General features: G+C 41.3%; 1 protein-coding gene across 8 annotated transcripts in view; it reads right to left on the minus strand.

Annotated features, from left to right (window-relative positions):
- Window positions 1–4,081: 4,081 nt before the first annotated feature.
- The window catches only part of fgfr1a (fibroblast growth factor receptor 1a), a 33,461-nt gene continuing 23,081 nt past the window's right edge, over window positions 4,082–14,461 (minus strand). For 2 of the 8 annotated variants that reach the window (XM_058389069.1, XM_058389074.1), the window contains exons 8-18: window positions 13,031–13,175; window positions 10,925–11,122; window positions 10,479–10,623; window positions 9,880–10,001; window positions 8,428–8,538; window positions 7,888–8,078; window positions 7,666–7,788; window positions 6,213–6,283; window positions 5,982–6,119; window positions 5,779–5,884; window positions 4,082–5,382 (exon numbers count right to left, since the gene is read on the minus strand). In XM_058389069.1, the coding sequence (XP_058245052.1) occupies window positions 5,203–5,382; window positions 5,779–5,884; window positions 5,982–6,119; window positions 6,213–6,283; window positions 7,666–7,788; window positions 7,888–8,078; window positions 8,428–8,538; window positions 9,880–10,001; window positions 10,479–10,623; window positions 10,925–11,122; window positions 13,031–13,175 (1,530 nt within the window). In that variant the 3' untranslated portion in view covers window positions 4,082–5,202. Of the gene's footprint in view, window positions 5,383–5,778; window positions 5,885–5,981; window positions 6,120–6,212; window positions 6,284–7,665; window positions 7,789–7,887; window positions 8,079–8,427; window positions 8,539–9,879; window positions 10,002–10,478; window positions 10,625–10,924; window positions 11,123–13,030; window positions 13,176–14,461 lie in introns of all 8 variants that reach the window. The other 6 variants (XM_058389075.1, XM_058389070.1, XM_058389067.1 and 3 more) reach the window with 3 other exon arrangements.

The following is a 14,461-nucleotide window of genomic DNA, read 5'->3' on the forward strand; positions in this document are numbered from 1 at the left end:
TTTGTTTAAAAACAAAAAAACTAAAATGTTTTCCATCCTTCAAAAATTCACATGATTTTCCTGAAGGAAAAAAGCTTCTAAAGGCCAAATTGAAGCGACATGTTCACTTTATCTTCAAAGCGGCTTTCTAAAGACTGGAGATATCCAAGAATAACCACACAAACACAGACACCATGAGGCCTTGAAGACCATCTCTTATAGCAAGACAGATAACAGATACTCCTCTGCTTATTTCAAAGTTTTTCCCAACCGCTTAGTCTGATGGGGAAAGTCTGTGTGTGTGTGTATGTGTGTGTGTGTGTGTGTTGCTGTTACAGTTTATACTCGTCCTGCCAATGATAATGACAATGCTCTTTCCAGTTATCCTGAAGGAAGGAGTTGCATTCTTGTGCCAGGAGTTATCTCAAAACACACACACAAACATACGCACATGCACACACACACACACAACAATGCATGCAGATGTGAGACTAACTCTGACAGGCAGTGTGTGTCTTTGAGGTGAAGGGCAAATGTTCTGGCAGCTACAGCTGGATGAGTGATGGAGAACGCACAGAGTGACACACACACACACACACACACACACACACACACACACTGAGAGGAGCTGCCAAATTAATCAGACTGGCTTGGAGAAATAAGAGGATTGGGCAATGAATCAGCTCCAGCAATGAAAGACGCACAAGATGCAAATGGCAAACAACTCAAAACCTCATTACTGAATATTTCCACGAATTAATCGATAAATACTTTAAATATGTAGAGGCAGGTTTTGGATATGATGAGGAAGTAAATGAATCCCTAAAGGACACAAAAAGGCATATCAGACCTTGGAAGTTGGAAGGAAGACCTTGTGTTGACATCTCATGTTTCGGATCTTCAATAAAGCTTGCAGCACAAGATCGGTGAGTGTGGTGTTTAAAACAGTGAGGGCTTGCAGAAATGAAGTGCACTGAGCATGAAGATCGTGTTAAACATAATCTATCCATCTCAGGGGACTCGAGGTACAAGGTGGGGGGACGTGCTGGATAGAGAACAATCACACACACACACACACTCTACACACTTCGGACTCGGGGAGGAAACTGGGGAACCCGGAGGAAACCCCTGAAGCGTAGGGAGAACATACAAACTCCTAACATGCAGGTTGGAGGTGGGAATTAAAACCCAGGGGTGCGAGGCACAATGCAAGCAGCATGAAGAGAGCAAAGCAAAATGGAAGACGGTGTAGTTCATCCTCCTTGATATTTTCACAGAGCAAAATGTCAGTAGTGACCAGTGGCTTTCTTCCACATGTGACTATTTCCGCAGGATTCGTTTAACTTTGCTAAGTGTGTTTATTGCTCTAGGAAATGAATCATGAGGAAACAGTCACATGGAAATAAATAAATCATGTGGAAAATGAACCGCGGAAATAATCATAGGTGGAAATAAACGGATCACGCGGAAATAGTTACATGTGGAATGAAATGGGGAAATGGATCGTTTGGAAATAAATGAATCATTTGGAAAATGGATCGAGTGGAAACAGTCACATGTGGAAATAAATGAATCATTTGGAAAAAAGAGTCAAGTGGAAATAGTCACATTTGGAAAAATGAAGAAATGAATCATGTAGAAATAGTCACGTGGAATGAAATGAAGAAATGAATAGTGTGGAAAGAAATAAATCGTGGAAAAATGAATCGTTTAAAAATAAATGAATAATTTGGAAAATGAATCATGTGGAAATAGTTAAGAAATAAAGAAATGGAGAAATGAAAATTAAATTATGTAGAAATAGTCACATGTGCAAATAAATGAATCAGGTGGAAATAGTTGCATAAAGAAAGAAATTAAGAAATGAGTCATGTGGGAATCATGTGGAAATAAATGAATCATTTAGAAATAAATTCATAATTTGGAAAGTGATTCAAATGGAAATAGGTACATGTGGAGAATTTTTTTTTTTTTTTTTTTTAAATGGAGAAATGACTCTTGTGGAAAAACAAATTATGTAGAAATAGTCACATGTGAAAATAAATGAATCAGGTGGAATCAGGTTGCCTGAGGAATGAAATGAAGAAATTAAGAAATGAATCATGTGGAAATTAATGAATCATGTAGAGATAGTCATGTGGAAATAGGCACATGTGAAATAAAATGAAGAAATGAATCATGGAAAAAATGAATCATTTAGAAATAAATTAATAATTTGAAAAATTAATTGAGTGGAAATAGTCACATGTGAAATGAAATAAAGAAATGAAGTAATCTGGAAAATGAATCAAGTGGAAAAAGTCACAAAATAAATTGTGTGGAAATAGTTGCATCAAGTGACAACAAATGAAGAAATGAATCATGGAAAAATGAATCATTCAGAAAAATAAATGAATCATTTGGAAAACAAATCATGTGGCAATAGTCACATGTAGAAATAAATAAATAAATCATGTGGAAAATATTTAATGAGTTTTAGAATGAAGAATTTAAACTTACCCGTCCCTCACTTTCTGGCATGCGCAATAACACTCGTAGCATCCTACTCTTATATTCTACTCTTCCATTAGTCTTACAGTTTCTCTCCCTTGCCTGCTACACAAACCTGTTTCTGTCAGAAGACAAACAGCCATTTAACATTCCAGGTTACCAAGGAATACAGGAACCCAGTGTAAGAGGCAGGAGGAGAAAACAGCACCAAAGCTGGAACTGAAGACTAGATGCTTAAAGGAAAGCCATAGCCGTGTTTTGTGAATCTGGTGCTTTTAACAGTTCGGTTGATCCAAATGATGAGATGTTCGTAGAGGACATTGTTCTTGCTAGCACCGGTCACAGTGAAGTACGATCTGCGACAGAATAAAAATGACTAAAGCACTGCCGCATCACTCTCTTTATTTATAGACAAAGCAACGACTACAGCAGGGGGTCAGGCAGCATTGTGGGTAATGTATGAAACCCTAAGCGCCTATAAAAGATGTTCAACTTACAAAAAACTCCAGTCAGAATTTTATTACAAGTTAATGAACAGGTTAATTATATACACGGTGGATTGGTCCTTTAAAAGAAAACTTTTTTTGACACTGAGCGATGTCGAGAGCAACCTCGACATGCATCCTTTTTATAATCTCCCTCAACTCACCGGCCAACAATCCCACAGAGAGCTACTCCGATTTTATGACTATAGATTATATTATACAGCCGGCGTCCAATAAAAGACGCTTGTATTTGAACCTCACAAGGATTGACACATTAAATTTAAAGGCACTTGTTCAACCTTCATCCGAATCCTTACAAGCAAATAGATCAAGCCTCGGTGGCAGCCCGAAGCATCCGAGGCTGTAAAAGTTACTGTGGACAACGGGGCAGGAGCGTGGCGCGAGGCTGAGGTGCGTCGGCGCGTTGCTAAGGATGGAAGCAGTGCATCAGGGGCTGGTAGGGAGCCAGTCGTCACCGGTAAAAGGGCCCTCTGATTGATGGATGTGCAGAAGAACAGCAGTTATCCGACGTGCTATAAATAAGACGCTAACGGCTAGCGATGATGCCGGCCAAGGAACGACTTTTACATTAACATATTTAATCGTCGTGGCAGATTAAACAAAGACAGGATCGAAGCGGCTGCTTAAGTGTCCCTAATGTAATTTACTGTTGTAAATTCACCCTGGTAACGGATATTTATGAGGTTGTTTATGAAGACTGTTCCGAATTTTAAAGGCTCTGCTTTGCTTCTCCCCCCACCCCAGCTGCATTTATTTTCAGAAGTATTTCTATCAATTTTTTATAAACCTACAACATGGGAGAGATTTCCACTACAACAACCTCTCATCTTGAGAATGTATGCAGTGAATGCAATTCAAATGCTAGCAGCAACCCCAAGCTACACTACCAATTACGCATGTTAATAGAAGTCGTTTCTCAGCCAACGTCATTGCTAGCCGTTAATATTTTATTTATAGCATGGCGAAAAAAACGTGCTATCCGGCTACAGATCCATCAATCGGGGGATCGAAGTGGCCGCTTTAGTGTCCCTAATATAATTTACCCCCTGGTAACGGATATTTATGAGGCGGTTTATGAAGTTCGTTCCAAACTTCGAAGGCTCCGATTCGTTTTTCAATAGCTTTTTATTTAACATAATGCTTTTACAGTGACATAAGTGATCCGCGATTCCTTCCCCTTCGAGGCGGGAACGGCGGCTTTTGCTTTTATACACAGTCAATCTGTTACATGGAACATGGAAGTTCGAAACATCTTACAGTTCCCAAGGCACATCTTAAATTCGCAAATTTCTGGGGTGTGTGTGTGTGTTTTTTTTCTTTTAAATAAACCTCAAGACCATTAAAAGAAGTACCATTCTGTGGCTACTTTTAATACAGAAGCAGCCGTTAACACATGGGAATGATTTCTACTAAAATAGCCTATAATTACGTAGCTTAACTAGTCTTGAGGATGTAGTGAATGCCATTGAAAAGCTAGCAGCGGCCCCGAGCTACATTAGCTTACCACCATTAAGAGTATACAACAAAAAGGAAAAAAAAAAACACAACAACAAAATCAGTACAAAAAAAAAAACTGGCCTGCTATCAATTCATAGAATATTAGCATATATTTTTTTTTTTATGTGGACAAATGCTTTGTCCCTCTTCCAGAAATGCCCCTACATGAACCACTGGACATTGAGATACAAAAAAAAAAAGCCACAAAATCAATTAATGTAATAAAGATAAAAGTAGCGTGTAAATATATATATTCATATTTATAAATTTCTAACTGTATTTACAAGGAAGTCATTTGAACCAAATGACTTTTTGCTATTGTAACAATCCGTCTGTTTGAATACTTTTGGACAGTCCTGTAGATTAAGTACGTTCTCAGAAGGAATTCTTTCTCGACGGAGAGAGACATCCTCGTTCATTTGAAATGAAAAACATGATCCGATGTGTGTAACAGTCAGCGTTTACGTCCCGATTCCACTTCCTTCGCCTTCTTTTTTAGGTCCAGAGATGATGGAAGATGGATCCCCCACCCCCTAAAAAAAACAAGTTCAGTCCCAAGTGCCCTATAGAGTGGGTCTGTTAATAATGAAATGATGAGTCAATGCTGTGAAGTCTTAACATGATCCACGTCCTCATGCACTCTGTAGCCTGCAAATGTCTTTAAGCATTATCTTCTACGGTCCTTGAATGAAGTCCAGCTCAGAAGCAAGCTACGGCAAGTGAAGTGTGCTCAGCGCTTTTTGAACGCCACCATGCGGTTAGGATTTGGGGGAAATTTAGGCAGGCAGGGTTCGTCAGCGCTGGGCTCGTGGGAAAACACAGAGTCTTCCCCGGAGGAACAGGTGGAGCTGCGTGTGTCTGGGAAACTGGGAGAGTACTGGTCCAGACTGACTGACAGGTCCAGATATTCCTGAAACAGAAAGAGTAGAAATGTTCCAATCAAAAAGCACAGTATTTGGCTTTGTTACTTAAAACACTACATTTATCTTGAGGATTTGAGCTGAAAGAAAGGCTAACTAATCACTCTTTACAATCGTGGTGAGCAGAAAAGCATATATAATCCTGCTTTGTCTGTCTATCTGCTTTCTTGTCTGTCTGTCTGTTAACATGTCTATCTGTTTGATGTGTAGTTGCAGTCAGGTAGAAAAAGAGACAAGATTCGTGGCCCCTCATTTATATCTCTTCCCCCTCCCACTTGCTAGATGGGATACTTGGAAAAGAAAGACTGTCTATGGAGACCAGATTTTAAATGACCGAAAAGAAATGTTATTCCCAATACTAGCAGGTGATAGCATCGAAGTCTCACCTGATTCGACGTCATCGAGAGAGTGCGATCCAGGTCTTCCACAAGCTGTTTGAAGGTAGGTCTCTGAGATGGTGCAGCATGCCAGCAGTCCCTCATCATCATATATCTAAACAGAGAATAAGCGAAATAAAGAGAAAGTCACACACATAACGAAAAACAATACCTCTCCAAAACTTCTCAGTCATATAATCTTAAACCCTCACAGCTCGTGGGTGCACGTGGAGGGGCGGTCCATACGGTGACCCTCCTTCAGCAGCTTGAACAGCTCCTCGACAGGGACACCGGGATACGGAGAGCCACCCAGAGTAAAGATCTCCCAGAGCAGCACCCCGAAAGACCACCTAGACCACACAAAGGGAGACGGTACATCATTTTACCATTATACTGCTGTGTCCACTGTGCATACTTAAAGAGTACAAAGCCGTGTGACTTACACATCGCTCTGGTGGGTGTAGATTCGGTCAAACAATGCCTCTGGAGCCATCCATTTTACTGGCAGCCGGCCCTGCGGTGAACAAAAGCCAGACACGTCTTTGAGAGCGGATCAATAATGTTGAACCATGTCTCGGATGCAAATTCTTTTGCTTTCGGATTCACCGCATCATGTGATTAAAAAAAGCATTCGAGAGCAGGGGAAGCAAAAAAAAACTTGTGGTGAATGTGAAGTGATATTCGGACTGAGAAACAGTGCTGTAAGGTAAACTGTTGTTTTTCTACAAGAACAAATAGCATCGTCTAGACAGTAACGTGAGAGACGCTCGGATGTCTGAATCCTGTGGCTGAATTCTGGAACACAGCCAAAAGTGGTTTTTATTTACTTTCTAACTTCACCTTAGCCAACTTCCTTTAAAAAATAAAAACCATCACATTGGTCAAGGAGGGCAGTTTAACAAAACGCAGTGACTAACAATGGCTAAACCCTTGATAGACACTGGATTGCTAAAACGTAGAAAAATCCAATCAGTTAAGTAAAGAAATACCAGCTATCAAGTTGTCATGCGCAAAAATGGAAATTAAATCTTTAAACGTAATTTTCACTTTTAGAATTGTGCAAAGAAATAAAATACAAAAAAAATCCCTCGGGTGAGTAGCAGTTCATGAAAGAGGTCAGAGGTGAATGGACATGCTAGTTTAAGCAGACAGGAAAGCTAATAACTCAAACAACTACTCTTAACAACCACAATGCACAGAAAAGCATCTCAGAACATGCTACATTGTCAAACCACTTCTGTCAGCTCAAGCACTGGAATCCAAGCCTACAGTGGGCACAGGCTTAGTTATATTTTATTGTAACGTCTGTTACATACTATACACCGATCGGGCATAACATTATGACCACCTGCCTAATATTGTGTTGGTCCCCCTTTTGCTGCCAAAACAGCCCTGACCCATCGAGGCATGGACTCCACTAGATCCCTGAAGGTGTGCTGTGGTATCTGGCACCAAGATGTTAGCAGCAGATCCTTTAAATCCTGTAAGTTGTGAGGTGGGGCCTCCATGGATCCCACACTTGCAACTTACAGGACTTAGACACTTGATAGATACTGACCACTGCAGACCGGGAACACCCCACAAGAGCTGCAGTTTTGGAGATGCTCTGATCCTGTGGTCTAGCCATCACAATTTGGCCCTTTGTCAAACTCACTCAAATCCTTACGCTTGTCCATTTTTCCTGCTTCTAACATCAACTTTGAGGACAAAATGTTCGCTTGCTGCCTAATATATCCCACCCACTAACAGGAGATAATCAGTGTTCTTCACTTCACCGGTCATTGCTCATAACGTTATTTGTGTATGTGCTTGAAAATGTCAATATTTGACCGTTTTACGTGTTTTCCCAGCATATAGAAACTGCATGTTTGACCGTGACATGGTCACGTGACTCACATTGGTGGTTTTCTTGTAGTAATCAATATGGTGGATGTCTCTGGCCAAGCCAAAGTCTGCTATCTTCATCACATTGTCCTCAGTCACGAGAACATTACGTGCTGCCAGGTCTCTATGGATACACTGAAAACACACACACACATTAATATAATAGTGTAAAGACAGGAGGGAGAGGCTTTGAATTAGTTGAACTCGATTTAACAGACTTAATGGGACTTATACCTTTTTGGATGCGAGGTACTCCATGCCGCGAGCCACCTGGTAGGCGCAGGACACCAGGTCTTTGATGGACACCGTCTCAACGGGTACCTGGTCTGGGTTGTAGCAATATTCCATACCAGGAGGCCGACGGGCCCTCAGGTACTCGCGCAGGTTCCCTTTTGAGGCGTACTCCACAATGACATAAAGAGGACCTGAAAGAACAGCATGAAATCTGAATCATAAATATCAGACCCTGTTATAGTACACGGTTCAATGCTGATAAAAGATTCAGTCACTGCAATATCCTAGACCCCAGAGGAAACGGAGCATTATTTTGGCATCTACCGCTGATGATTTAATTTTAGTCTTATAAGATAAACAACATGACTCATGTGATAAGATAACATTAAGAGGAAATGGCACCAAAAACCCCATCACAATGTCCATCTCAATTCAGTAAATTGACCATCCCCATTTTGACGCATATGGACTGAGTCACCCGTGATCATGAAATTAAACTCTCTCTCGCTCTCACTCTCTCTTTCTTTCTCTCTCTCTTACCATCCTGTGTGCAGGCCCCCAGCAGGTTGATTATGTTTTTGTGCTTGCCGATTATTTTCATCATCTCCATTTCAGAGATCAGATCGGACAGGTCCTTCTCTGTGGCGTCAGCTGTCAAAAAAGTAAGACAGGAAGAAAAAAAAATAAGAAAGAGTGCCAGTGATTAAAATTTTCATTATAAAGTGACAGGTGGTGCAACATATTTTATCAAAAATATTAAAATATTAAGGGGTTAATATTAAAATAAAAAATATTAAAATATAAAATATTAAGGTGTCGATCATAAGTTATACCAGAGGTGCCAACCTTGCTAACAAACACAAATCTTAGCAATCCTAACCCCTTAGACCCCGCACCGCCAAACTGCCACTGTTGGGCCCTTGAGCAAGGCCCTTAACCCTCTCTGCTCTGGGGGCGATGTTTCATGGCTGACCCTGCGCTTTGACCCTAATCACCAAGAATGGGATATGCGAAGAAAGGCTATTTCTATTTTTTCTATTTCCTAGCAGAAAGAAAGAGCTAGCATTGTGCCAAGAGGCAAAAGTCAAATGTGATACTACTTATACGAAGCTCCGCCCCTTTTCTTACCAACCACAGTACCATCTTAAAGTTTTTTACTGCCTCACAAAACAGAATAGTGAATTAACAGGCCAAGGATCAACTAGCTTTCAGGTTTCTCTCATATCATTGTAGCAACAGGGTGAAGCTACTAGTAATCTGTAAATCATAGTATTTTTTAAAATGAAGGAACTTAATAAATACTTCATTCATTTCATCCCTGCTCGCGCACAACATAAGGATTCGCATTATATGAATTGACTTTTTTCCTTGCTTTTTATAAAGCCAGGCATATGTCAAAGCCTTTGTAAAAAAAAAAATAATAATAAAAAAAATCCACCTCTCTTTCCCCAGGGCACCGAGCCAAAAGCAGGCCAGGACATGATGTGCATAAAGCAGATCTAAAGCTGGAATGAGATTCTAATGCATGAGGATTAGGGCCGATATCCGAAGGTGGATATCAATTCTCTCACAGCAGTTCATCAGCGGAAGCCTTTTTACGTCGCTACCATTACAATTCTGTTTTGCAATGTGAAGGGACGGTCTTCAGCTCTGCATGCAGAAAGTAGTAACTAATGAGCGTGTCCTGAGGTCTGGCCATTATCAAGATAAAAAAATGTAAATTAGCATGGGTGTCCTCGAGGGTGAGGGGTATTCAGGATCTGCGAAATCAGCACATAGAGCATAGAGGTGAATGAAAAGATCTTCTTGCACTTGGGAAGAGTGCTAATTAAGTGCATGCCCTCACACCTCATCTAACCGTATGCAGAGGAATGGTATCTGTGCCTCAACATACCCAGACTTCATTTTATTTATACCATGGTGCTGTTTTCTTCTACCAGCATTGTGTTTTATTCCTTCCATAACAGGTCTTAAAAAAAAAAAATCACTCACATTTGAGCATCTTGACAGCCACTTTGGTGACACGGTTGGGTTTGTCTTTGTCCATTCCCAGAACCTCTCCCATAACCACTTGGCCGAAGCATCCTTCTCCCAGAGGCTTCCCAAGCACCAGCCTAAAAGACAAAGAGAAGCTTATGAATATCTGGATTTTATTCGCTTGGATTTTTCATGAAAACAAAATCCAGGATCAGATCTCACACGGCACACAAGTCTCAGGCAGAATATTTCTCAGTTAAAGATAACTGCCAAGGTTTAGAGATGAATGCCGAGTTCCAGACCCGGGGAAATATTTTCTATGAAAGAAGAATCAAGCCCAAAAGATGGGAGTTAAATCAGTCTTGGCAGAATGATATCAATTACATGTTTCATCCATATTGGGGGGTATTTTAGCCTTTGAGGATCTTGGTAGAGTGTAAAAATCTGTAACTCCCCAAAAGGTTTTATCAGACATAGTTACTCTGAGCTCATCTACACACTCGGCTTGAAACACATAACATTCTACATTGAAGTCTACATTAAAAATAGCTTTAAATGAAAAAGTCTATTTGACTGGAATGATGGCATATGAATGTATGTGTGTGTGTGTTTACTTGTCTCGAGGCAGCTCCCAGCGTGGGTCTTGAGGCAGCTCATACTCAGACACTCCAGACAGCATCGGGGAGCCACTTGAGGAGAGACGTGAAGGTCTGACCAGCATCACCCCGGAGTGCATGGACGAGCTCGAGTCCACAGACACCTGCACAGAGAAACTTACAGCTTACTCTCCACTCGCTAGCACAGCATCACAAAGTGTGAACACTGATGTGTGTGTGTGTGTGTGCTAGGTTGTTTTAAAGAGAATTTTCTTTTGTATACTCACAAATACGCTTTTTCAGAGTAATCAAAAACTCTACTGCTACAAAAAAGAAAAGTCCTCCGAATGTTTGAAAGGACAGTAGCTAGAGTCATAAACTAACATTTACACCACAGCACTTCTCAAATCTTCTGAAAGCTTGTTTTTGTATGTGTAGAATAGATCAAACCCCCTATCTACTTTCTGTTACCTGTCTGCGCAGTGGGATGCTCTTGGCCAGCTTGTGCACGGCCATCTGGCTGTTGAAGTCGCTCTTCTTGGCTGAGCTGTGCATCTTGACCAGCACAGCGATCACTATCATGACACAGATGAGGAAGAATCCCACGCAGTAAATCAGCACCTCCAGGTAGGTCTGGCTGGGCAGCGGGGTCGGGGGCAAGGCTGCTCAGGAGAGACGCGTCATGTACAGGCGGCACAAAAAAAACGTGAGACGGGTCTATGGGTGACGGGGGGAGCAGGGAAGATGATATGTGCTTTATCCTTAAACATATCCTAGTTACAATTTAACACACCTCCCAAAAAAAAAAAAAAAAAAAAAAAAAAAACACCACCCAAAAAACAACACTCCACACGCACACAAACAAATGTAGAGCAAACACTGACACACGGCACAGAGCACAATCTCCTATTGTAGCGCCATAATCACGTCTTTCAAGCATCGGGTTTCAGACTGCATTCTTCTGCTTATGTGCTGGGAGACGGAATGAAACTACTGCTTGTGACATTTGGCAGCCTTCACCTACTAAAACGTCCTGCGTTAACGGCCGCATGAGACTCGCATGCTGCGACCGAGGAGGCAGCTTGATTTTAAAGCGAGCAGACTCTAGGGAAATAAACTGCATTTTGTTTGCATGTGTTGGCTGAGAGGAGAGGCTCTGTTCTAGCCCAGATGGTACATGTCAACAGTGCATAATCGGAGAGCTAGGTCATGGGGTAATGTTACAAGATAAATCTGAATGATAAAGCTGTTTCTTACTCTAAGGAAGCAATTTTCTCTAGCCTTAAGGCTCGAGTTATTAGAGTTGGATGCATGCAGTCGGGTGGAGGGGGGGGGGGAGTACAATGAACAAGAAAGATACATTTCTACAACACGTATAGAAATCTGTAAAATAATAATAATAATAATAATAATAATAATAATAATACATTAAAACTGACTGAAATAGTGACTGAATCTTTTTCCTCAATGTGTATATATTTTAATCTAAAGGAATTGTTGAAAACCCTGTGTAAAAGAACAGCGATAAGAGATCTTTCATGCTGAACACCAACACCGAAACCGAACACACACGTTCCAAGACGCCAGTGTTAATGCTTTGATTGACAAGTGACTTGATAAACGCCATCCCTCCAGAGATCGGAGTAGATTTCGGTTTATCAAAGTGATCCCAAAGAGCATGCCAGGAATTCATTTCACTGGAAGAAATGACGCTGGCAAAAGTACACTCTTTGGAAGTCTTGTCAATTTTTTATTTTCGCCCGACACAGATATTAATATGAAACAGATATATTAATGAGTAGAGTAAAGAAAGAGAAGCCAGGGTTAAAAATGGACCGTCCATAGCCTTGTCAAATCACAACCCACCTGTCTACAATTTCCCCTCAAATCTGTTGATTAAACAGCTAAATTAACGTGCTGTAAACTATATGCTTCAATTATAGTAGTCCGTAAACATTAAACCAAACCTCATAAGGAGGAGGTAATTAGAAGCAGCCCTCATACACAATTTTGTTGATTGTGAGGCGTTTGACTTGGCTTTCCACTTCCATTTTAACCCAGAGAAAAAAAAGAAAAAGTGGTTCTCCTTCCTTCTATACATCACGAAGGAGTGAATGAACCACACAGAGGAAGCAGCTTCCACACAGGATGGGATCTTTTCAGCCGCAATAACCACCAGGGATGTTTGCGAAATTTGTGGATTTGGCCAAAAAAAAAAAAAAAAAAAAAAAAAGGGCTATAAACAGTTTACTTTCGGTGACACATGATAAAAACAACCTCTGTCTATTTAAATGTCTTCATTAAAACCGTACAGTAATCAGAATATTCCGGAAAAAACGTTAGGTCCGGATGCTAACAGCCGATATCGATTTATAGTACTGTTTCTTTAGAAGATTCAGTTTACAGCAACGTGATTGCTTGTGGTTGTATCCGGCCAATGGTAACAAATCCCAAGTTTGTGTTTAATTACGGTGAGATCAGTTACAATGTGGTGCGGCTGAACGTGACCCTTTGTGCGAGGGCGAGAGGGGAAAAACCGAAAAATAAAGCACCAAAAGAACCGTAGATACCTTCATAGACAGTCAACCATGCAGAGTGATGGGAATGGCCGATAGAGTTGCCAGCCAAGCACGTGTACACCCCAGCGTCGTCTAAAGACACATTCTTGAGCTGCAGCACCTCCATCTCCTTATCCGTGGTGTTGATGCCTGCCGTCTAGAGACAAGAATCACAGGATGAAGCAGGAGAGCACCGGAAATAAACCCAGAGGAGATAGAGAGAGAGTGGTTTATAACATGAGAGAACAGGACAGTTGTTTTTTTTTAATTTTTTGAGAAAGCACCCAGAAGGAAAAACAGATATGAAAATTGATCATGGAAGGAGATAGAGGTCCACATGGCTATCAAACGTTCTTTAGAGAAGAATCAACGGTTGTTCTCGCAGCTCCAGCGATGACCCTGCAGATAAACTGGTGATTAGATCTTTGGTTAGTAGAAGAACAGCGCTCCACCTGCCAGGGAAACCCACACCTGGGGACGAGGAATCAATTTGAGGATGGGGGGTGGCTATTAACCAACCTCTCCACCCTACAGTCCATCTCTACATGCACGAGATGGGCCACATGGAACTCCACCCAGCAGAGAAGGAACTCAGAAAAGAGCTGGACTGATGAACACGAGACAGGCAGTGGAAAATATCACACAAAATTAAAACAGAAAAGGGAGGAGAAGGAAGCACTGAAAAATCAGCAAGAGGGACAGACAGAGGTGGCCAACACTACTGGAATCCTGTGGGCTAAAATTCCTAAGGGAGAGGGGTGGGATAAGTCAGAATTCCTAGAATTCAGGGAGTCGGAAGGATTGGTCAGAATTCTTACAAGAATAAGGAATATTGGGCAGAATTCCTATGGGAGTGGGCAGGATTTATCAGTCGTCCTATGGGACTGGGAAGGGTTGGTCGGAATTTCTTTGGGTTTGGGAAGGATTGGCTGAAATTTATTTAGGGATGGGGCAGGACTGGTCAGAATTCCTACGTGTGTGGATGAAATTGGTCTGAATTCATATGGGGAGGGCAGGATTCATCAGACTTCCTATGGGACTTGTCAGAGTTCCTTCAGGAAAAGGTAGGATTAGTCAAAATTCCTAAGGGATTGGGCAGGATTGGTCAATTATCCTATAGGATTGGTCACAACTCCTTTGGAAGCAGGATTGGGATTTAAAAAATTAACCCCCCTACACACACACACACCTCTAGACAGAGAAGAGAAACAAGACGACAAAGTAAGGAATGAAATAAAATCAGGTAAGCAGCTAAGAGGGGGAAAAAAAACAATGCCTGATAAAGACTGAGGCATGCCTGGTCTCTCGGCTCAGTGGAAAAGCCTTTGAAGACCAGGCAAGCAAAGCTAATTTGACAGAGAGTAAGAAATGTGCCCTTATTAGGAGGGCACAGGGTAATCATGAGGTAGACAGGAGAAAAGGAAGGAGTCCAACGTGAACACT

This window comes from Hemibagrus wyckioides, linkage group LG05 (assembly GCF_019097595.1).
Source record: "Hemibagrus wyckioides isolate EC202008001 linkage group LG05, SWU_Hwy_1.0, whole genome shotgun sequence".
Taxonomy (NCBI): Eukaryota; Metazoa; Chordata; class Actinopteri; order Siluriformes; family Bagridae; genus Hemibagrus; species Hemibagrus wyckioides.